Source organism: Petromyzon marinus, chromosome 13, assembly GCF_048934315.1.
Source record: "Petromyzon marinus isolate PM22_M1 ecotype Great Lakes invasive population chromosome 13, UKy_Petmar_22M1.pri1.0, whole genome shotgun sequence".
In the NCBI taxonomy this organism is placed as follows: Eukaryota; Metazoa; Chordata; class Hyperoartia; order Petromyzontiformes; family Petromyzontidae; genus Petromyzon; species Petromyzon marinus.
The window spans coordinates 2,176,691-2,200,225 of record NC_133679.1 but is presented as its reverse complement, the minus strand read 5'-3'; the positions used below and the strand labels follow the sequence as shown (position 1 = coordinate 2,200,225).

Sequence of the window (23,535 nt, the reverse complement as noted above, 5' to 3'; positions counted from 1 at the left end):
GGTAGCAGTCGTGAACATATCCCAGTCAGTACAGTCTAAGCACGCCCGCAAATCTTCCACAGCCTCACTGGTCCACTGTTTAGATGTCCTCATAGCAGGTTTACAGAGTTTTAGTTCTGCCTGTATGCAGGAATCAGGTGGACCATGGCATGGTCAGAGTGTCCTAGTGCTGCTTGGGGGACGGCGTGGTAGGCTCTACTGACTGTAGTGTAGCAGTGATCCAGAGTGTTCCCTTCTCTGGTTGGGCATTTAATGAATTGTATGTATTTGGGGAGTTCGTGGCTGAGATTACCTTTGTTAAAGTCGCCAAGTACGATAACCAACGAATCTGGATTTGCTCGCTCCACACTCAGAATCTGATTGGAGAGCATGCGTTGGGCCTCTTTAACCTGAGGACAAGGCGGCAAATAAACTCCGACCAAAATGAGCGACGTGAACTCGCGAGGCGAGTAAAACGGTTTACAGGTTATAAAAATTGATTCAAGGAGTGGAGAACAATGTTGCAGAATTACTGTGATATCTACACACCAGCCACTGTTAATGTAAAAACAAATACCACCGCCTTTCGTCTTGCCGGAGAGTGCTCTGTCACGATCCGATCTTACAAGATGGAATCCTGCTAGTTGTAGCGAAGTGTCCGGAATCAAATCACACAGCCATGTCTCCGTGAAGCACAAAACAGAAGATGAAAGAAAGTCTTTGTTTTTTACCATCAGTAGCTGAAGTTCATCCATTTTGTTGTACAGTGAACGTACGTTGGAGAGGAAAAAGCTCGGAAGCACTGTTCGGATCCCGCGTCTGCGTAGCTCTCTCACCAACACGGGTGTGATGAACAGCAGGCCCCTCTCACCAGCACGGGTGTGTTGAACAGCAGGCCCCTCTCACCAGCACGGGTGGGCTGAACAGCAGGGCTCTCTCACCAGCACGGGTGTGCTGAACAGCAGGCCCCTCAACAGCAGGCTCCTCTCACCAGCACGGGTGTGCTGAACAGCAGGCCCCTCAACACGGGTGTGCTGAACAGCAGGCCTCTCTCACCAGCACGGGTGTGATGAACAGCAGGCCCCTCAACAGCAGGCCTCTCTCACCAGCACGGGTGTGATGAACAGCAGGCCTCTCTCACCAGCACGGGTGTGCTGAACAGCAGGCCCCTCAACAGCAGGCCCCTCTCACCAACACGGGTGTGCTGAACAGTAGGCCCCTCTCAAGACAAAATTGGACAAAACAGGGCGCACCAACCGGCCGAGGCTGCCATCACCGGCGCCATCACCACCTGTGCCTAGGTGGTGATGACTGTAACAACTACAGGGGCATCTCACTCCTCAGTGTGCCGGGAAAGGTCCTGGCAAGGATTATTCAGCATCGCCGTGCAAGGCACGCTGAGGAGAGGCTTGCGGAGCCCCAATGCGGTTTCAGGAAAGGGCGGTCCTGCACAGATGCCATATTTTCTGTCCGTCTGCTACAGCAGAGGTGTAGGGAATTCCAACAAGACCTACATCTCTGCTTTATTGACCTGGTCAAGGCCTATGATACCATCAGTAGGCCTGGACTCTGGGTTGTTCTTCATGCTTTTGGAGTCCCTGACCCTCTGCTCACGATCATTAAGGACCTTCATGATGGTAGCAGGCCCGGGTAAAACTACGTGGCCGGGAGTCAGAGCCATTCCCTGTACACCTTGGGGTGCGACAGGGATGTCCTCTGGCTCCCACATTACTTAACATCTCTTTTGACCACGTAGTTCGTGAAGCCTTCCATAGCTGTACCGGGGGAATCTCCGTTTGGTACAGATATAATGGGAGGCTGATCGATGCCCGGGTGCGGTCAAGGGATGGCTCCCTATTGCTCAACCACGTTATGTATGCTGATTATTTGGTAATAGCTGCTCATTCAGAGGAAGAGTTGGAGACGCTGCTGCTGAGACTGGAGCGTGCCACCTAAGAGATGGGGCCTTACCATCAGCCCCACCAAAACTAAGCACCTGCCTGGGTATTTTGTACCATCAGACACTCCACCTCCACAACTCCCAATCGGTGATGGGGCAGTTGTGGAGAGAGTGGAGAATTTTCCATACCTGGGCAGTGTGCTTATGACCGGCTCCAGTTTAACAGCAGAGGTCTCACTCCGAATCAGTCGAGCGGCAATATATTTTCATCGGTTGCGTAATGCTGTGTGGAAGCTACCTGGTCTGTCGCTCCGCACTAAGCTTCAGGTCTTCTCGGCCACGGTCATTCCCTCCCTTCTCTACGCTTGCGAAACGTGGACCCCCCTGATGGAACATCTTCGCCGGTTAGAAACATTTAGGCTAGCCTGCCTATGATCCATCCTGGGTTTAACCAGGCTGGATTGTGTGAGGAGCTCACAAATCTTTGAAAGATCTGGGCAAGGTCCCATCGGTGAGCTCCTCCGGCGAGCAAAGCTGCGTTGGCTGGGTCATGTAGCCCGCATGCCCAGCCACCGCATGCCGAAACAGCTTTTGTTCGGCCGGATTGAGGGGGCTAAACGGGTGCGGCACGGGCTAGAGAAGAGATGGAGTGATGTGGTACAGAAGGACGTGGAGCTGAGTGGACTTGCCGATGACTGGTACCAGCGGTGTCAAGATCGGCCTCTGTGGAGGAGGCTCGTGAAGGATGCTACTGGGCAGTTGGAGGCAGTCGCCCTCCAACAACAACGGAGGGCGGAGGAGCGACGCTCACAACGAGCGGAGCGCCGGGTGGCTAATGCACAGCAGGTTGGCACAGTAGGGGGCACAGGTGGTGCATCAGCTAGTCATCTCAGTCATCTTAGTCAGTCGACCCGTGGCACTTGCATCTGCCCCGTGACCTCCTGCCAGCGGGCGTTCGACACTTCACGTGGCCTCAAGGTGCACATGGCTTGGCACAAGCGTCGTGGTGACGTCACCGCCACTTAGTGGCGAATGGTGGTTGTTGTGTGTGAGGGTGCACATAGCCTGGCACAAGCGTCGTGGTGAAGTCACCGCCACTTAGTGTTGAATGGCGGCGGTTGTTGTTGTTGTGGTGTGGGGAGCCGGTAGTGTTGTGGTTAGCACATTACCGCGTTACGAACCCAGCGACCCGGTTCTGGGCCTCCCCTAGGTCAACTTGGCCTCAAATAAGTTTCTGGTGCGGTGTGTAAACATCGCCAGAGGGTCGGGCGTGGTGCTGGCCACCCACCCCCTCCCTCTACAGCACTTGTCCCTACAGTCTGTTAAGGCTACACGGGGGATCTTTGTCTTTGTGCGCTACCTGCACGGCATGCGTGACGAGGCCCCCGTTTTCATTTAGACTTTTCACGACTCGATTCAACGTCACAGTTATCGATGAAACGCCCTACACGCAACGGGTGAAGTCTCTGACGCTCTCTGGCAAGTGGATTGACTAACACGTGCTGGCTGGGTAAATTCCGCAGCAAATTTTAAAAAATGTAACCGCCACCGCTGTGGCCAAGATGACTCTGCATGGTGCTGTTTTCTTTGTTAAAAGGGGGGCCGCAAAATGAGTAGAGCACTCTCGAGTGGCCCGGGCTGGGTGCACAGGGCTTGCGTCTTAAGTGGATACTTTGTCCAGGTTACACAACGGGATTTTCATGCGCAATTTTCCTGGATGCTTTAGGACGTTTTGTGGCCCCATTCCCAGTCAATTGAACAGCTTACTCCAAGGTATGTGTACGGTCAAGCGTAAGAAAGCTTCAGAGCACAGCTTTCAGTCGCGGTGTCTTTGCAATGACCTCGGTTGCCCATTAAACAAACATAAGTCTGCATTCCGTCTCCACGTAACTCGGCGTCAGTTCATGTCTGATGTTAGTCGTGGTCGGGGGTGTCTCTCGGAGTGTCGAGGGGGCCAAAGTGTGCGCGTGATTTGGCCTCACGGGGGCCAAAGCGTGCATGTGATTTGGCCTCACGAGGGCCAGGCAAATGGAAGTAGGGTTCACTTTCGCCCGATATGCTGATGGTGGTCTAAAGGAGCCATTTTGTTGATCTGCCAGCGAAGAGGAGTTGCCCTTGACGCGCCCAGTTTGCAGCACCCACATTTCGGGTGGCGAAGCGTGCATGTATGTATGTATGTAGAAGTGCTAACAAGTCGCATCGCTCGGTGGGCCACAGCTCGGCAGGGCCTCTCCTAAGGGCCTTCGTGGGCCACATCTGGGCCGTGGGACGCGAGTTGTCATCTGCAAGGCGTAAGAAAATTGCCGGTCATTGGTCGAGTGGCAAACATCCGTTTTAGGTGAAAGAAAAGAGAGAGCAGAGGAGAGAGACCGTTAGAGACGGGAGAGAGCGCATTTACAGAGATTATAGAGCAGCGAGAGAGAGAGGGAACATACGGGGAGATGGAGAGAGACGCACAGGAGACAGGATTGGAGGCAGCAATTACAAAACCACCACCACCTCATCATGATCATCACCAGCGGTGCTTATCTGGACCAGTCCTTGGAGTCTCCTGTGTGGATGCAGTCTCAAATAAGGACCTGGTGCGGTGCGCAAACTCGAGCACTCTGGAGACTAGGGTGTCCGAGCGTGATTCAGACCACAATACCCCCCACGTGCGCCATGCCGGCCTTCACAAGTGCTCGCTAACAGTGCTTATTCTCCAATTAACAGTGCTTATACTCCAACTAACAGCTCTTATACTCCAAATAACAGTGCTTCAACTAACAGTGTTTACTCCAACTATAACAGTGCTGGTACTCCAACAGGCTGAAGAGACGACGTGGGGGATCCTTGTGTGCTGTGCGCGTTCCACTCGCGTTGCACCGTCGGGGACATTGTGACATGTCACCGCGTTGCGCCGTCGGCCGATGCTTATCTTCTCTGCTGCTCGGTGGCTGGGAATATATCCATGGCATGTCGCTCAGCTGTGCGCGTGCGTGCACAATAGCACAATACAACTCGCATGTCCAAAGTGTTCCCTTGCTCAGATGAGTGTTGGGCAACCTCTGCCAATGGTTTCTCCAATGGACTGATTTCACACCAAGGGCCAAAGCATTGCTGGACAGTGCTCGGGTTAACCGGTCGTTGCCTTGACCTGCGTGGCTGACCCCGGCTTCCACAAACCCTGCGCCTCTCCCACCTGTCCTCCTCTTTGCATCATGGGTCTCATTGCCACAGTCATCGCTGCTTTTGGTGATCATCGTCTACCCTTCCGTTCCTTATTGCCACCGTCGCAACCGGGGAGACAATTGGAAGCCTTTGCTCAACTTGGAGACGATTTGAGTGCCATGTGCGTTTTCTTGTTCAGCGTTGCCATGACATGTGAAGTGGGAGTGAGTTGCTTCTAAGGACGCGGTGACAGACCGCGTGTTGTGTGCTGTGTTGCGTGTCGCGTTAGTGTGTGGCATGTTGTGAGCCGTGTAGTGTGTTGTAAGCTCGCGGTGACGCACTGCGTGTTGTGTCCGTGTTGCGAGCTGTGTGTAGCGTGCAGCGAACCGTGTAGTGAGTATGATCGTGCTGCGTGTGTGCAGCGTGTTGTTTATGTGTAGCGCCTTGCTAGTGTGTAGTGAGGTTGCTCCGCGTGTTGATGGCGCCCCTCTCCCTGTGTCGCCCCAGGCCCCTGGGCGCCCGTGGCGTCGCGCCGTGCCGCCCCCGTGCTGCTCCGCTGGCGGTCGAGGGCGGCGCCCGCCGCCATCGCCGCCTTCTCCGAGGAGGCCAAGGCTCCGCCAAAGTCGGCGTGGTACGTCGTCGGACCTGCGGCGCGCGGTTCAGACGAGCGACTCGACGAGTAGTGTAGCGCCCTGACGGAGCCTTCTCGGGTCGTACCGCGGTTTTGTTGAGCGCGGCGTTCTCCGGGTCTCGCCGCGTACGCACGAGCGACGACGAGCCGGTGCGCACAAGCGAAGAAAGCCAATAACGTCGACCGGACTGCTCCCTGTCAAGCGCTCGATGGCAGAGGGCCGGCAACGCGGCATCGTCGAGGGAGAGCGTCGAGCCTCTCCATTCCATTCCTGAAGAAGCTCCCAGAGCATGGAGCGAAACGTCGGGCGTCGTGTCGACTGCAAAACGCAGCGCAGTGGCACCGTTTGGAATCTTGCCCCTCCCCTAAAACGTCTCAACACCTTCCAAAAACGCCTTTTACACTTCAACAGTCAGTCGGTGTAGGTGGCAGTACAGCAATTGGGTTTACAGACTGACAGGCTGTGTGAGCCGAGTTGTGAGAGTTTCGTCCTCGAAAATGTTTGGGTTTTCTCTCGACTTCTCCCGCGTGCGCAAATTAATTTTCCGCGCATTTTACGTTTTACCCGGACGAACCTTGAGACTCGGCGGGTGGGGGGGGGGGCGTTGCTTTGTTTTTTTCACGTTGAAAAATGTTTGTTTACGTAGAGCTGAACTTGGATGAGGCCGTTGAGTTATCCGAGCGTTCATCGGGTCTCCAACGTGACGCAGGAAGGACCCTGCTCAGTGCGTGGCCATTTCCTCTTTGGTATTTTTAGTTCTGGAAGCAAAGCGAGAGCGTTGAGGGGAAAAAATAACCCCCGTACACACGTAACACGGGTATAGAACTGAAACCCTGCATAGACTGGCTTCTGCAGCCTACTTGCTGTACTCCTGTAGACGTCTTCGTGATTTAAAGGTGGGTGATGTCTTGGGCAAAAGTGTCAACAACCAACACGACCTCAAAACGAGTTCAGATCCTGGTTTGGGGTTAACTCAGCCCATCATCCTTACAGGGTGGATAAAATTAGTACCACTTTGTGTAGGGAAGTCAACAGTAGTTGTCCTATGGATAGACTCAGCCCCGATATATGAATGTGTAATTTCCATCACTGGCTGAGAGCTGTAAACAGGAGATGAGCACCGCTTGAATGACTTTGGACATCATAATTGCGGCACACATCGTCCTGCTGGAAGAGACGGCAGTCGAGTGTGTGATGGGCTCTCGTCATACTTTAATAACCGCGACACACTGTGCCGAGATGTTAACTACCTCGCCTGATGTACAGGAGGTCGTGGGTTCGATCCCGACCCTGATGTGACACCTGCTGTATATTTGGAGTTTACACGTTCTCCCTGTGGTCACGTGGATTTTTTGCTTCATCTACTCCTTCCTCTCTCGGCTCTGCCACTCTCTTGCTGCCTTAGATCACAACTCGGTGTTTGGTAACGGACCGTTCACCCTTACCGGACGCGGACACCCTCTGTATGCTCCATAATATAAGTCGTTTATTTTGGGTTTGATCGCGTAAATATGAATGTGTCGGTACACCCGCCACCGCCCGACACAGCCAACTAGTAAGGTTTGTCACGTAAAGAAAACGTGCCAATGAGTTACTACTTCAGCACACCGGTGTGTTGGAGAGTAAACCCGCAACATTTATAATTCCAGTACGACGTTTCGCTGGTGATTACAACCAGCTTCATCGGATGATTAGGTAGAATTGTGAAGAAGTCTTCCCGTTTTGGTCTTAAATAGAGGAGCAAAGGTGATGTCATCACTGTCAGCCTATTAGATGGGAAGACCAGAGGGAGGTACATGTAGTCATATACATTGCAACGGATCATGTTAATCTGAAAATATGCAGTACCTATTATCCTGCTTACGTTTTGCTGCGTTGTACAAACGTGAAATGTTAATCAAAAGTTGTCTTTACCGACGCCCGTGTGCCCCCAGTAAGCCCCGCACGGGCATCCTCCTGCTCAACATGGGGGGACCCGAAACAACGGACGACGTTCACGACTTCCTCAAACGCCTCTTCCTGGACAAAGATCTCATCCCTCTGCCTGCCCAGAGGTGAGGAGACTCCCTGCGCCGGACGCCATGAGTGACGCCCCGTCCCGTGACGCGACGTGAAGACGTGTCGTCTCTTGGCCGTGGAACCGTTACCGTGGCACGGCGCCAACTGGCGTGCCCACCGCTCGATCGTGGCAACTGCTGCCAGTGATTAAGATCAGCTGCTTGGCTGGTTGAAGGGCCGGGCTGGCTCCCGTGCCACCAGTGTTGCCCAAGATCGCCAATGTTGTCGGAATAAAATGCTGCGGTGACATTTACGCATTTGCACATCGGCTGGGAAGAGGGCAGGGTTAACACACTCCCCCCGCCCCCGCGCCATCTGATAATGCTGTGGCTGCTGATGCTGCTGCAAGAGGTGATGATGTAACGGGTGGACATGCACACACAGATGCTACGCGTGGCCTGGTGGTATCGTTGGGCCAAGTACCAAACGAGGTAGAGCTGTGCTGTCCGATTATTTGAGAAATCTATTAGTCGACTGATCATCCGGTTACTGGACTGGTTGGATGACAAAAAGGCCACCAGGTGGGAAACCGGTGCAGAGCAGGGGAATCGCACAAACTCCGTGCAGAAAGGCGCCTGAGACACGAATTGAACCAAGGGCGTCACCGCTGCACCACGCTGCCGCTCCCAACGACAACAGGCGCGATAACGATGAACGAACGACAGGGTGACGTGCGTGCGCCCGTCTGTCCGCCTGTGTGCCCCTCTAGTAAACTGGCTCCGTGGATCGCCAAACGACGCACTCCCAAGATCCAGGAGCAGTACAGCCGCATCGGCGGCGGCTCCCCCATCAAGCTGTGGACGAGCCGCCAGGGCGAGGGCATGGTGCGGCTGCTCGACCACATGTGCCCTGGCTCGGGTGAGCACGCTCACGCACGCTCTCGCACACTCTCGCACGCTCACACACACACACTCGCACTCAACACTCATGCTCGCGCGCTGACACGCACACTCGCTCACGCTCACGCGCGCACGCGCACTCACACACGTTCGCATGCACACGCATGCACATGCTTGCACGCACACTCGCGCTCGCTCGCACGGTCATGCACGCACGCACGTACACACGTGCGTGCACACGCTCGCTTGTACGTACACACGCTCACATGCACGCTCGCTAACATCAGACATGGCCGACACACCCAGCCCTCAGCGCTCTCTGTCTCTCGCCACCGCTCGCTGGTTTGCTGCAGGTGCAGGCAGTCCAGCAGGGCCGAGTGGCGGGCGCTATGGTTCCAGGGGCTGCCTCGCTAAATCCTCAGACCAGTTTCACATTTTTCCAAACGTGCCATTTGGGCCACAACGCCCAGCACGCAATGGACTCTTACACAATGGACGTTTTTGTTTAACCAGCTCAAAATTGTGCACTGCCGTTCATATGAAGAGAACCAAGAAATGCCTCCCCAGATAGCTGGCAGTGAGTAATGCGACAAGGCACCGTGTCGGAGAAAATACCACAGGTAAGTAATTTTATAACAGAACTATGATGATGGTCGTAGTAAGTAGTAGGAAGAGAGTCAGTGCCACCTGTCAGCATCGTCATCATCAGCCGTGATCTAGCCTCGGCTGGATAAAGGCCTCCCCAAGGAGTTGCCGTCAATCACTAAGACTAAACTATATTTCATTTTAAAAGGCAAGGCCCCCACTGAGCTATGTACAGTGAGGGAAAAAAGTATTTGATCCCCTGCTGATTTTGTACGTTTGCCCACTGACAAAGAAATGATCAGTCTATAATTTTAATGGTAGGTTTATTTGAACAGTGAGAGACAGAATAACAACAAAAAAATCCAGGAAAAACGCATGTCAAAAATGTTATCAATTAATTTGCATTTTAATGAGGGAAATAAGTATTTGACTCCTGCAAAACATGACTTAGTACTTGGTGGCAAAACCCTTGTTGGCAATCACAGAGGTCAGACGTTTCTTGTAGTTGGCCACCAGGTTTGCACACATCTCAGGAGGGATTTTGTCCCACTCCTCTTTGCAGATCTTCTCCAAGTCATTAAGGTTTCAAGGCTGACGTTTGGCAACCCGAACCTTCAGCTCCCTCTACAGATTTTCTTTGGGATTAAGATCTGCAGACTGGCTAGGCCACTCCAGGACCTTAATGTGCTTCTTCTTGAGCCACTCCTTTGTTGCCTTGGGCGTGTGTTTTGGGTCATTGTCATGCTGGAATACCCATCCTCGACCCATTTTCTATGCCCTGGCTGAGGGAAGGAGGTTCTCACCCAAAATTTTACGGTACATGGCCCCGTCCATCGTTCCTTTGATGCGGTGAAGTTGTCCTGTCCCCTTAGCAGAAAAACACCCCCAAAGCATAATGTTTCCACCTCCATGTTTGACGGTGGGGATGGTGTTCTTGGGGTCATAGGCAGCATTCCTCCTCCTCCAAACACGGCGAGTTGAGTTGATGCCAAAGAACTTTATTTTTGCCTCATCTGACCACAACACTTTCACCCAGTTGTCCTCTGAATCATTCAGATATTCATTGGCAAACTTCAGACGGGCATGTATATGTGCTTTCTTTAGCAGGGGGACCTTGCGGGCGCTGCAGGATTTCAGTCCTTCACGGCGTAGTGTGTTACCAATTTTAGATTTGTTACCAATTGTTTTCTTGGTGACTATGGTCCCAGCTGCCTTGAGATCATTGACAAGATCCTCCCGTGTAGTTCTGAGCTGATTCCTCACCGTTCTCATGATCATTGCAACTCCACGAAGTGAGATCTTGCATGGAGCCCCAGGCCGAGGGAGATTGACAGTTATTTTGTGTTTCTTCCATTTCCGAATAATCGCACCAACTGTTGTCACCTTCTCACCAAGCTGCTTGGCAATGGTTTTGTAGCCCATTCCAGCCTTGTGTAGGTCTACAATCTTGTCCCTGACATCCTTGGAGAGCTCTTTGGTTTTGGCTATGGTGGAGAGTTTGGAATCTGATTGATTGATTGCTTCTGTAGATAGGTGTCTTTTATACAGGTAACAAGCTGAGATTAGGAGCACTCCCTTTAAGAGTGTGCTCCTAATCTCAGCTCGTTACCTGTATAAAAGACACCTGGGAGCCAGAAATCTTTCTGATTGAGAGGGGGTCAAATACTTATTTCCCTCATTAAAATGCAAATCAATTTATAACATTTTTGACATGCGTTTTTCTGGATTTTTTTGTTGTTATTCTGTTTCTCACTGTTCAAATAACCTACCATTAAAATTATAGACTGATCATTTCTTTGTCAGTGGGCAAACGTACAAAATCAGCAGGGGATCAAATTATTTTTTCCCTCACTGTAGCTGTTTTTTCAGAAGCTGTTTTTTCACAAATGATAGCTCAATGAAGTGGGCTTCTCGCATGGAAATTTATACTCTGAACGCGTGACGTTGATTCTAAATGTGGAGGCAAAAATCGGAGGACCCGGAAAAAAATTCCACGCAAGCTCAAAATATGCAGTCGTCGGGGTCGGGATCAAACCCACGACCTCCCGCATACCAGGGTGAGGTAGTTAACATTTCCTAGCCACCGTGGCGCCAGCAATCTCGTGACGCCACCGCCGTCCATCCCGCACCTGCGCGTGAGCCGAGCGTGTCCCTCGTCCCCGTGGTGCTTGTCCCCCCCCCCCCCCCCCTCTGGGCGTGTCCTCCACCTAGGTGGCCATTCCTTTCCCAGTCTCGTCCAGTGGCCGTCGTCACCTCCAGCTAGGAGAGTGACTTGGTCACTGGCAATTCTGAACAGTAACCGTGGCGTCTCTTAAAGTTGCATTCGCTCTCTGATCCACGTGGTTTTTCTGTGTCCAACTTGCAAAACGCGCGGCCTCTCCACGCCTATGCGAGTCTGTTTTTAGCTTCTGTGCCATGTTCTGTGCCAAAGACCTTCATTTGGAACGAGGTGAAAGCCCATTGGCACTCGGAGGAGCGATTGGCACCCACCGTGACGAAGCGGTTTCTGTGGGGCATCATTACCAAAGTGGCGATGGGAGGGTGACATTAAAGACTCGGTGACATTGAGGTGGCCAGATGGCTCCATGGGGTTCACGATGGCCACGTGGGGAGTACTGAGCCAACACCACTGCGCTGCCAGGTTCATGTCGGGTCAGAAATAAGTGACTTAACCAGGTTAGCCGTGAATAGGATTACCCGCTGGGTCAGGTGGATTGATGAGCCAAATAACCGAATCATCAACGAATTCAAGGTGAGATGGCTGAGTGACTCTGGGCGCTGAAGCTGCGCCCGGACACACCGTCCCGCGGCTGTCAAGGTCCTGGGTTTGATTTAGGGAAGCCGCCTATGGCTTAACAAACCACGCAAAATGTGCGTCAGTAGCACTGCCCTAAAAGGAAAAAAAATATTATTCGTGACTTTTGTGGCACCTCCGCTTCGCATGCTTGGCTACGTATGGTGCGAAAGAAGTTCAACATACATACACACGTACATACGTGGCTAAAATCCCAAATTTGGAAAGGAAAAATCTGCTCTGGTTTTGTCCATCATTCGCCATTATTTATACACTGCTGAATGTCGGCTAAAGCACAGTCCGCGATAACGCGTGAGATGCGTACGCAGGCCGAACAAAGACTGAGGCGCGTGTGGGTACCATCTAGAAGCATCCAGGAGCATCCCGTCTCGTGCGATGTTACGCAGAAGCATTCGCACGACTCCTTATTCCTACTCTCGCGACGTAGCTCCGATCGTTCAATTGCGTGATATCCATTTCGCATCTGTGTTATGCAAAAATGTGTTGTATCCAATTCGCGTTATGAAAACGACCTGCAGCGTTATAGCAGGACTGACTGTAATTCAAACAAAAAAACAAGGCGATGGCTTTGATCTTCGAGGCACCCGTGTCAGCCGGCTGGCACCCGTAGCGCGATCGTGCAAAGCAGAGGGTGTTGAGCGGTGTCGACCGCGGGCGACACCGCCTGCCGTTTAATCACCGGGCTTGGCAGTTGGGGGAGCCTCGCTGTAGCCGTGAGGCAGCTGCACGTTGAGGCAGGGCGTGGGGCCCCATCGCGGAGGGGGTCGCGCCCCCCCCCCCTCCCCCGTCGAGGTTTCAAGGTGCAAGGTCTGACTGCAGGCCAAGAAAAGCGACCCGGCAGCCAAGTCGGTTTGATTTACCAAATTTTTACCGCGTTTATTTATGTGTTTCCCACCGTAGCATCCATTTCAGTTGCACCCGCGCCCCTTGCGGTAAAACGCGGCCATGCTGTCACCGCGCAGGAGCGAGTCGAAGGGATGGCGTTGAGGAATGGAGAAGTAAGGAGGATAACGGGGGGTTGGCCGACGATGCTGCCATTGGGAGCGAAGGAACCTAGGAGTGGGAATGGGGGCAGGGCGCGTCGTGAGGGCAGCTGGCGGGGGAGACGAGAGGGGAGATGAACTCTGGAGTGGAGGCCGAGGGAAGCGAAGAGAGAGGTGGGGAGGGAGGCGGTGGTGGCGGCAGTGGCAGTAAAACGACTTCTCGGGGTTCAGAGGGTGACGAGTTGAGATGTCGCGACCGTACGGGAGCTACTGAGGTAAGAATGAACGGAATTTCAACGGAAGAATCAGGAAGGGAGGACCTGGAACCAGGCGCCGCATCACGTCGAGTGTTGGAGAGAGTCGGCGAGCTTGGACAGGACACGCCGCTCGAAGGGACGAGGGACGGGTGGACGAGACGGGCGACGGAATGGCCGTCTAAATGAGCGAACGTGCCTGATGAAAGAAGACCGCCGAGTGCTGAGATGTGTCAAGGAGTGAGCATTGTAGGACAGTGGGGGTCGGAGTGGATAGGGGACGCCTATCATGCAGCAGTGGATAGGCACTGGCTAATGGTGATGATTTTTTGGTTTAATCTAGGTCACCCTTGTTGATGAGATATATTATATCGCAAAGGGCTCTCTTGGTTCACCGTGGGGGAAATTAGAGTGGAAATGGCAATTATCTGCAATCCTGTTATCTGTGAATTGGATTATCTCATGGTCAGAATTGATCAGGAAGATTCCCCCCCCCCCCATTCGTTATTGTGTAAAAACGGGTTGTGTTAAGCCAATATAATTAAACACACACTCAAGTGGAGGGGGCACGGTCGGCACCAAGGTGGCTGATGGCATTGCGGGCACATCCAGCCACCACAGCCGCCGCTGAGATGCTGTGCTAAACTTTGTAACAAATAAATGAATCGTAGATTACATCTCCTGTCAATCCACTGCTGGATGAACGCCTTCCCAAGTTGCCCATCGACGCGATTGTTTGACCACTCTTTGCCGTGCTGCTCGCTGTGGGTTGGTGAATAAAGCCTCCCAGGAGAAGATTCGGATATCTCTTTTGCCACTGATGTTAGCCGTGGCCAGTAAAAGAAACTCGGACGGGCCGGAATCGGAGCGCAGCGTGCCAACAACTTTCATCGCCGCTGCTCGATTGTCATTGACAAACGGTTGTAAAATAAAAAAATACAAATGTTAAGTGTGTCAAAGTTACTTCGTAAACGTTGGGGGGCAAAAAACGAAACGGTCGATAACGTTGCCTTGAAAATAAAAACGTCCCTTCGTGGAACCTAGAAACGGGCCATTGCCTGAAACGTTCACCTATAGAAACGTTTTTTGCCTTTTACAAGGCCACTCGCACGCACGGCGTCATCGACGGACGCCGCCGCCGCCGCCGCCGCCGCCGCGTCGAGTCATTGTCCGCCCTTGTGCACCGCTGCCAAAGCAGGGGCAGCGGTGGCGGCGATATCGCCCGACGCTTTGTTTCATCAATGTCGGTGTGCTCATCGAGACCTGTCACGGGGCAGCCGGTAAACGGCTACCTCCCTCATTGCCTTCTCTTCCACTGTGAAACCCTCGCCCCGAGGCGGAAGCGTTGCTCCGCAGAGGTGTTATCCAAGGCGTTTAGACGTCGGCGTGAACTTTGAAACGGAATCTCCGTTTATGTCAACGCTCGAAGATGCCCGTGTATCCTTCAGACTCTTGTATGCATGTTGAACTTCCTTCGCTCCGTACGTAGCCAACCATGGCTTATCGGAGGTGTGGGGGAAGGACAACAAACCAAACACTACAATCAGTTTTAGAGAAATGAGTTTTAAATCTCGATGATGATTTAAAAGTGCACAGCTCCAGGGGCCTCTTAATATCGGAAGGAAGAGCGCTCAAGACGGCTGCAGAAGCGCATCTGAAAGCGCGCGATGCAGTGACCGTCTTTGTTCGGTGACTACGCCAGAAGCCTCTTGGGGCAAGTGCCGTTAGCGAGCACCTATTAATACCGTGTGACGTCACACACGGCACTCCGTGTGTGACGTCACACACGGCACTCTGTGTGTGACGACACACATGGAGTGCCGTGGCCAGCGCCGCTTTCCAGCGTCATTTTTTTTTTATCCCCGGTTGCGGCTGATGTTTACACACCGCACCCTGTGCTGATTTAAGGACGGGTCGACCTAGGGGAGGCCCAGGACCGTTTCAGATATTTCACACCGATAGTTACCCGTGGCAAGGAATCGAACTCGGGTTGCTAAGTTCATAGGAGACACTCACACTCGTACACACAACACATACACACACACACTTGCTATCATTACACACGTTTATAACAACCTGCAACAGTGTGGACTGCAGAGATCACAACGAGTGTTCCTAAAGCATCTAAATGCAGCTGCATCTGAAGCAGCTGTACATTGCTGTCGATGGAGGTGACTGATGGTGTTGATGTTGACGGCGATGACGGTGATGGTGTTGATGTTGACGGTGATGATGATGATGCTGATGAAGTCGATGATGTTGATGGTGGTGGTGACAGTGGTGCTGCTGCTTTGCGTGTCTGACAAGTGCAGCGCCGCACAAGTTCTACATCGGCTTCCGCTACGTGCAGCCCCTCACGGAGGACACCATCGAGGAGATGGAGCGCGATGGCATCCAACGGGCCGTGGCCTTCACGCAGTACCCGCAGTTCAGCTGCTCCACCACAGGTGTCCACCACAGTACCCGCAGTTCAGCTGCTCCACCACAGGTGTCCACCACAGTACTCGCAGTTCAGCTGCTCCACCACAGGTGTCCACCACAGTACTCGCAGTTCAGCTGCTCCACCACAGGTGTCCACCACAGTACCCGCAGTTCAGCTGCTCCACCACAGGTGTCCACCACAGTACCCGCAGTTCAGCTGCTCCACCACAGGTGTCCACCACAGTACCCGCAGTTCAGCTGCTCCACCACAGGTGTCCACCACAGTACCCGCAGTTCAGCTGCTCCACCACAGGTGTCCACCACAGTACCCGCAGTTCAGCTGCTCCACCACAGGTGTCCACCACAGTACCCGCAGTTCAGCTGCTCCACCACAGGTGTCCACCACAGTACCCGCAGTTCAGCTGCTCCACCACAGGTGTCCACCACAGTACCCGCAGTTCAGCTGCTCCACCACAGGTGTCCACCACAGTACCCGCAGTTCAGCTGCTCCACCACAGGTGTCCACCACAGTACCCGCAGTTCAGCTGCTCCACCACAGGTGTCCACCACAGTACCCGCAGTTCAGCTGCTCCACCACAGGTGTCCACCACAGTACCCGCAGTTCAGCTGCTCCACCACAGGTGTCCACCACAGTACCCGCAGTTCAGTTGCTCCACCACAGGTGTCCACCACAGTACCCGCAGTTCAGTTGCTCCACCACAGGTGTCCACCACAGTACCCGCAGTTCAGCTGCTCCACCACAGGTGTCCACCACAGTACCCGCAGTTCAGCTGCTCCACCACAGGTGTCCACCACAGTACTCGCAGTTCAGCTGCTCCACCACAGGTGTCCACCACAGTACCCGCAGTTCAGCTGCTCCACCACAGGTGTCCACCACAGTACCCGCAGTTCAGCTGCTCCACCACAGGTGTCCACCACAGTACTCGCAGTTCAGCTGCTCCACCACAGGTGTCCACCACAGTACCCGCAGTTCAGCTGCTCCACCACAGGTGTCCACCACAGTACCCGCAGTTCAGCTGCTCCACCACAGGTGTCCACCACAGTACCCGCAGTTCAGCTGCTCCACCACAGGTGTCCACCACAGTACCCGCAGTTCAGCTGCTCCACCACAGGTGTCCACCACAGTACCCGCAGTTCAGCTGCTCCACCACAGGTGTCCACCACAGTACCCGCAGTTCAGCTGCTCCACCACAGGTGTCCACCACAGTACCCGCAGTTCAGCTGCTCCACCACAGGTGTCCACCACAGTACCCGCAGTTCAGCTGCTCCACCACAGGTGTCCACCACAGTACCCGCAGTTCAGCTGCTCCACCACAGGTGTCCACCACAGTACCCGCAGTTCAGCTGCTCCACCACAGGTGTCCACCACAGTACCCGCAGTTCAGCTGCTCCACCACAGGTGTCCACCACAGTACCCGCAGTTCAGCTGCTCCACCACAGGTGTCCACCACAGTACCCGCAGTTCAGCTGCTCCACCACAGGTGTCCACCACAGTACCCGCAGTTCAGCTGCTCCACCACAGGTGTCCACCACAGTACCCGCAGTTCAGCTGCTCCACCACAGGTGTCCACCACAGTACCCGCAGTTCAGCTGCTCCACCACAGGTGTCCACCACAGTACCCGCAGTTCAGCTGCTCCACCACAGGTGTCCACCACAGTACCCGCAGTTCAGCTGCTCCACCACAGGTGTCCACCACAGTACCCGCAGTTCAGCTGCTCCACCACAGGTGTCCACCACAGTACCCGCAGTTCAGTTGCTCCACCACAGGTGTCCACCACAGTACCCGCAGTTCAGTTGCTCCACCACAGGTGTCCACCACAGTACCCGCAGTTCAGCTGCTCCACCACAGGTGTCCACCACAGTACCCGCAGTTCAGCTGCTCCACCACAGGTGTCCACCACAGTACTCGCAGTTCAGCTGCTCCACCACAGGTGTCCACCACAGTACCCGCAGTTCAGCTGCTCCACCACAGGTGTCCACCACAGTACCCGCAGTTCAGCTGCTCCACCACAGGTGTCCACCACAGTACTCGCAGTTCAGCTGCTCCACCACAGGTGTCCACCACAGTACCCGCAGTTCAGCTGCTCCACCACAGGTGTCCACTACAGTACCCGCAGTTCAGCTGCTCCACCACAGGTGTCCACCACAGTACCCGCAGTTCAGCTGCTCCACCACAGGTGTCCACCACAGTACCCGCAGTTCAGCTGCTCCACCACAGGTGTCCACCACAGTACCCGCAGTTCAGCTGCTCCACCACAGGTGTCCACCACAGTACCCGCAGTTCAGCTGCTCCACCACAGGTGTCCACCACAGTACCCGCAGTTCAGTTGCTCCACCACAGGTGTCCACCACAGTACCCGCAGTTCAGTTGCTCCACCACAGGTGTCCACCACAGTACCCGCAGTACAGCCGCTCCACCACAGGTGTCCACCACAGTACCCGCAGTACAGCCGCTCCACCACAGGTGTCCACCACAGGACCCGCAGTTCAGCCGCTCCACCACAGGTGTCCACCACAGTACCCGCAGTTCAGCTGCTCCACCGCAGGTGTCCACCACAGTACCCGCAGTACAGCCGCTCCACCACAGGTGTCCACCACAGTACCCGCAGTACAGCGGCTCCACCACAGGTGTCCACCACAGTACAGCTGTGGTGGACACCTGTGGTGGACACCTGGTCCTCCCCGTGCGTACCGCTCGTGACGCGTGTGCGTGTGCGCCCCGCTGTGTCTGTTGCTTGTCGCCGTGCAGGGAGCAGCCTGAACGCCATCTACCGGCACTACGAGCAGCGTGGCACGCCGCCCCGCATGGCGTGGAGCGTCATCGACCGCTGGCCCACGCATCCCGGCCTCGTTAAGGTGAGCCTCGCTCGATCGCTCGTTTGCCCGATCGTTCAATCGTACGATCGCTCTCTCCCCGGTGCCGGTTCGGCTCGGCAGAATCGCGCTCCCTTGGTGTGTGGCCATCGGCGCGGTGAGAGCGGTCGGCTCGCAGTTAACGACGATCGCCTTGGCGACCTCTGCACGCCAGACGCCACTTTGTGGGCAGTTGGCCTGGTGGAGGGGGAGGCTTTTTTTAAAATCGTACAGGTGGTGCTCATGTCTTGTTTAAAGTCCTGAGCAAGCGGTGGAAATTCCTCACTCCTACGATGGGGGAGAGTTTATCCCCCAAAGCGGTACTAGTTTTATCGACCCCAAAGGAATGATGGGCTGAATCAACCTCCATCCAACTATTTTAACCTTTCCGATTGCGAGTCGCTCGCTCACTCGCTCGCTCTACCGCTCGGCCACCTGGCCTGATGTGGGTCAGGCCGGGTGGTGCAATGCTTTTGGCGGGGAGGGGGCACACGCATGACTGACGCTAAACTTTGGGCTGCGTTACGCTGGGGCCGTGCCCATCGCCTGCCTGCCTCACATTACAAGCGCGGTGGTGCCAGCTCGGATAGATATATGACCCTCCTGCGCCCGGGTTGTGTAGCTAAAATGCAAGCGGAGATGGATAAATATCGTGCGTAGGATGTTTTTTATGGAAGTCAGTGGTGGGGGTTGCATGCGGGCGCGGGTTCACGTGTGAAACGAAGCCATGGGCCGTACGATTCGCACCCCTGTGTGGTATCGATAGACTGGCACTTGCCAGAGGATTGTGGAATTTACACCCTTGACTCGGGCATGCCAGCAAGGAAAGGAGAGTGCTGTCCTGTTGCATGTCACAATCAGAATATTTGTTTTTACTGGAGGAATCCGATGAGCTATAAAGCTCTTTTTCACGGATGTCCAGTAGTCTGTTGATGTATGGCCCCACTTCATGTGGCCAGGTGGCTCACAGACAGGAGGGTTGCCAGTTCAAATCCTGTTTGGGGATTGACTCGGCCCATCATACCTCTGGGGTCGATAAAACTGGTTCATTCAGCACCGCTTACGTTTTGATCTTGCTCTCTCCGTCAAAGTGCGAGGTTGAACACGATGTCGCTTTGCTGACCGATACAAACACCAGATCAAAGAGAAGCACGGGGAGAGAGCGAGATAGCGAGAGAGAAAATACGTCACCGCTGTTGCCTAGCAACGGAGCACCTCGGTGCGTGTTTCGTCTCCGTGGTCCGCATCTTTTCCGGCAGAGCGAGACGAGCCGGAGTCGTCCCTTTCATTTGAGAGCGACACCGTGTTGTCGATCGAACCGCGTTGTCGATCGAACCGCTGTCAGCGTCGACTCAATATGCTTCTCACCTTCACAAGAGTCTGCACCCTCCCCACCCCCCACGCGCCCCACCCCCCACGCCCCATGCCCTAAAGAGTGTTTCGCCAGCGAGCGTGGTCGCGGAGCGTGAGAAGGGCTACGATCGGTGAGGTGCGTTGACACGCTGGCGGGGGTGTCTCCCCCTCCCCCCCCCCCCCCCCACAGTGCTTCTCCGACCACATCAAGAAGGAGCTGCAGGAGTTCCCCGCGGACGTCCGGGGAGACGTGGTCATCCTCTTCTCGGCACACTCGCTGCCCATGTCTGTACGTGCGGCGACATTCACACGCGCGGGCACGCGTGGCGCTCGCACGCGTGCACAGAGGCACACGAGCGCCGACACAGAGGTCCCGCGTGGCCCACGAACGGGCAGCTGTGGCAAGTACGGCGAGCGAGTGCCTACGGAGCGCCAGGGGCTGATGTGGCCGAGGACCGCGCCCGACCACATTTGTCTCTCCCGTGCTGATGTTTACACACCGCACGAACCACTCGTTCTCAAGGCTGAGTCTCAAGTTGAAGGGCGTTGCCAGGACGAGTTCAGAGATCAGTCGATAACCGATGGTGGTCGTGGCCGGGAATCGAACCCTGGTGGTTAGGTTTGTAGCGCAGCACACGAACCAGTGTGCTATGCATGAGGTCTTTGGGTTCGATCCCCACCCGAACGATACTTTTATATATTTGGAGTTTGTTCTCCCCGTGGTCGCGTGGATTTTTCTCCAGGTCCTCCGGTTTTTTCCCTCCACATGTAGAATCGCTGTCCTTTTCAAGTATTTGGCTGCTATAAATTTCCATATGCTGATAAACCATTTTGCTGAGCTATCATTTGTGAGAGCCAGCTCGTTTCTGACAAAAGAGCTATTGCAGCTCAGTGGGCCCGGTATCCGATCACGTGACTGTCATCCTCTCGCCCACCCGCCACCCCGTCCGGACCGCAGGTAGTGAACCGCGGAGACCCGTACCCGCAGGAGGTGGCGGCGACGGTGCAGCGCGTCATGGAGCAGCTCAACTTCAGCCACCCGTATCGCCTGGTGTGGCAGTCGAAGGTGAGCGGCGGGGCGCTTGGCAACGCGAGACGGCGCTACGGCGGGACACAGATATACTGTGAGAGGCTGTGTGGACGCAGAGATACGCTGCGGGAAGCCGTGCTGCGTCGTGCCGCGTCGTGCCGCGTCGTGCCGCGTCGTGCCGCGCCGCGCATAGTAGCTTCGCAACCTGAGTTGCGTCGTCAGGAAGCACCCACGGCTTCCTCTCTCATGCACGGTATCATCTCCCATCCCGGAAGAAGTTTACATTTGTATTGGTATTTTCATCATAGCTATTTTGCTCACGGGCGTGAAGGGACGATGGGGCCAATTCGACCCTCAACCGTGAATTGAACTCCGGAACCGTCTCACTGCGAGGTCCGTCTGCTCTGCCACAGAGGAGGCAACCTTGGTCAATGTCGCCAAAACTTCCAGTGGCCTGTTATAAAAATCCGATGATGCAATGCTCAGGCTGTAGTGGCTGTGTATGTCGTGCCGTAGGTTTGGTCCTTTATACTGCGCGACGCTGAGAGCACAATGTCCCCGTTGCTGTTGCCGCTGCTGCAGCAGCAAGTTCAGGCTGTCCGTTGACGCGGCCTGTCAAGTTGTGGGTATCGGCGTGTCTGGCTTGGGCATGGGGTTTCGCCCCAGGTTGTTGTGAAACGCGTTATCTTTCGTCGTTATCAGTCGTGCCCGTTCCGTTGCGTTCAACTGACCCAGATGCCGTGAGAGATTTCCGCCGTCCAGTGTCCTGCCGTCGTTCCGACACCGATGGGTGTGGCGATGGCTCTCGGCCGGCTCCGAGTCTCGGTGCTTCCCCACTGCTCCTATACCGCCAACTGGGGCGGCGCACCGGCACCGCCGTTAGCGTCGCATTGCGCTAAAGAATTCGTCAAACCGAGCTCGATTCCCGGTAGCGGGTAACCACCGGTGTGAGCGAGTTAGGTCCGAGCCACTTCCTTTCAGCAAGCCGTGGCGTGGTGAAGTATGGGTCACGCAACCCCCCTGAGGGAAGGGTGGACTCCACCTTTACTCCGGCAATGGATCGACAAAGCACTGTAATTTTTTATTTTTCATTAAAGCCATTAGTGTGAGCAATATTATTTCCTCGGAGGCCACAATGCGCACTAATTGGCACGCGAATAGCGATAGTGTATCCTTAACAGACTTTTGGGGCGAGTGCTGTTAGCGAGCGTCTACGAAGGTCTGCGCACGGCACGCAAAAGGTGGGCGGGTGGCCAGCACCACGCCTGGCCGCCTCTGTCTCCCGAATGCCGACGGTTACCACACACCGCCCCAGGTGCTCGCGTCAGGCCGAGTCGACCTAGGAGAGGCCCAGCACCGCCCGCTTCAAATATTCGCCCACCGTCATTGGTCGTGAGCGGAAATGGAACTTGGGTCGCCGGGCTCGCAGCGGCGGTGCGTACGACCGCTGCGCCGCCGCCAGCCATTGAGACACGGAGACAAAGCTCCACCCGTAGAGCCGTCCCAGGCTGGTGGCGCAAAAAACGTTGCCGGCGAGCGCCTTTGACGGTCGGCGAGGAGACGCCGGCGGAGGGACGCTTGCAAAATCAAAACGTTGGCGCGGAAAATTTTCCAACGCCTTGTTCTAACGAGCGCGGGGGGTGGAGGAGAGAAAAGTCCCGGCCGCTCTTGACATCGGCCGCTCCACCCACGCCTCCCCCCCCTCCCCGCCGCCATCGCTGTCCACAGGTGAGAGCGCTAGCGGGGAGAGCGGTGGGCGTCACGTCACAGCGGCATCCGTGTTGTGACATCGGCCGTTTGCCGCGCTCCGCCTAATTGGGATGCGAGACACCGAAAAGGTCCCCTTGGCAACTCAGGGGACCACGCGCGCATCCCTCCTGTCGGGTCTCGTTAGGTTCCCACACACAGCCCCTGGGTTTACAACAAAAACAACAGAAAACACCCCCCACCCTGCCCGCCCCCCCCCCTCCCAAAAAAATACAACCCCAAAAGACCAAAATACCAAATAAAAATCAATCGCCGTTTTCGCCCTCACGCCGAGACAGCAGCGCTGCTAATTGGGCGGCGGAGTTCTGTCGATGCTAAAGCGGAGCCCAGGCTTCACCACCCGGCTGAAGTTTGTCTCTCCCTCCCCCCTCCCTCCCCCCCTCCCCTCGTGGGTGACGCCGGGGGTCGTCGTCGTGGGTGACGCCGGGGGTCGTCGTCGTGGGTGACGCCGGGGGTCGTCGTCGTGGGTGACGCCGGGGGTCGTCGTCGTGGGTGACGCCGGGGGTCGTCGTTGTGGGTGACGCCGGGGGTCGTCGTCGTGGGTGACGCCGGGGGTCGTCGTCTCGCCTCGCAGGTGGGGCCCATGCCGTGGCTCGGCCCGCAGACGGACGCCACCATCAAGGGGCTCGCGGAGCGTGGCAAGCGGCACATGTTGCTGGTGCCCATCGCGTTCACCACGGACCACATCGAGACGCTGCACGAGCTGGACATCGAGTACGCGCAGGTGCTCGCCGGAGAGGTGGGTGGGGGGGGGGCATCGCCACACCGCCGCCTCTCGCGCGTCTCGTCGGCCGCGGCCCGGGAACGGACCTCGGGTCGCGGGGCTCCTTAGCGCGGCGTGTCGGCCGTCGTGCAACAACAACAACGACCGCAGCGACAACAACAAGCGCCATC

At 55.4% G+C, this 23,535-nt stretch overlaps 1 protein-coding gene across 1 annotated transcript in view; it reads left to right on the top strand.

The window, feature by feature from the left end:
- FECH (ferrochelatase) overlaps positions 1-23,535 on the top strand; it is a 32,290-nt gene that overhangs the window by 5,665 nt on the left and 3,090 nt on the right. The window contains exons 2-9 of the mRNA XM_032953879.2: positions 5,537-5,660; positions 7,596-7,715; positions 8,429-8,577; positions 15,508-15,642; positions 18,388-18,494; positions 20,035-20,133; positions 20,803-20,910; positions 23,216-23,380. Coding sequence (XP_032809770.1) covers positions 5,537-5,660; positions 7,596-7,715; positions 8,429-8,577; positions 15,508-15,642; positions 18,388-18,494; positions 20,035-20,133; positions 20,803-20,910; positions 23,216-23,380 — 1,007 coding nt within the window. The remainder of the gene's footprint in view (positions 1-5,536; positions 5,661-7,595; positions 7,716-8,428; positions 8,578-15,507; positions 15,643-18,387; positions 18,495-20,034; positions 20,134-20,802; positions 20,911-23,215; positions 23,381-23,535) is intronic.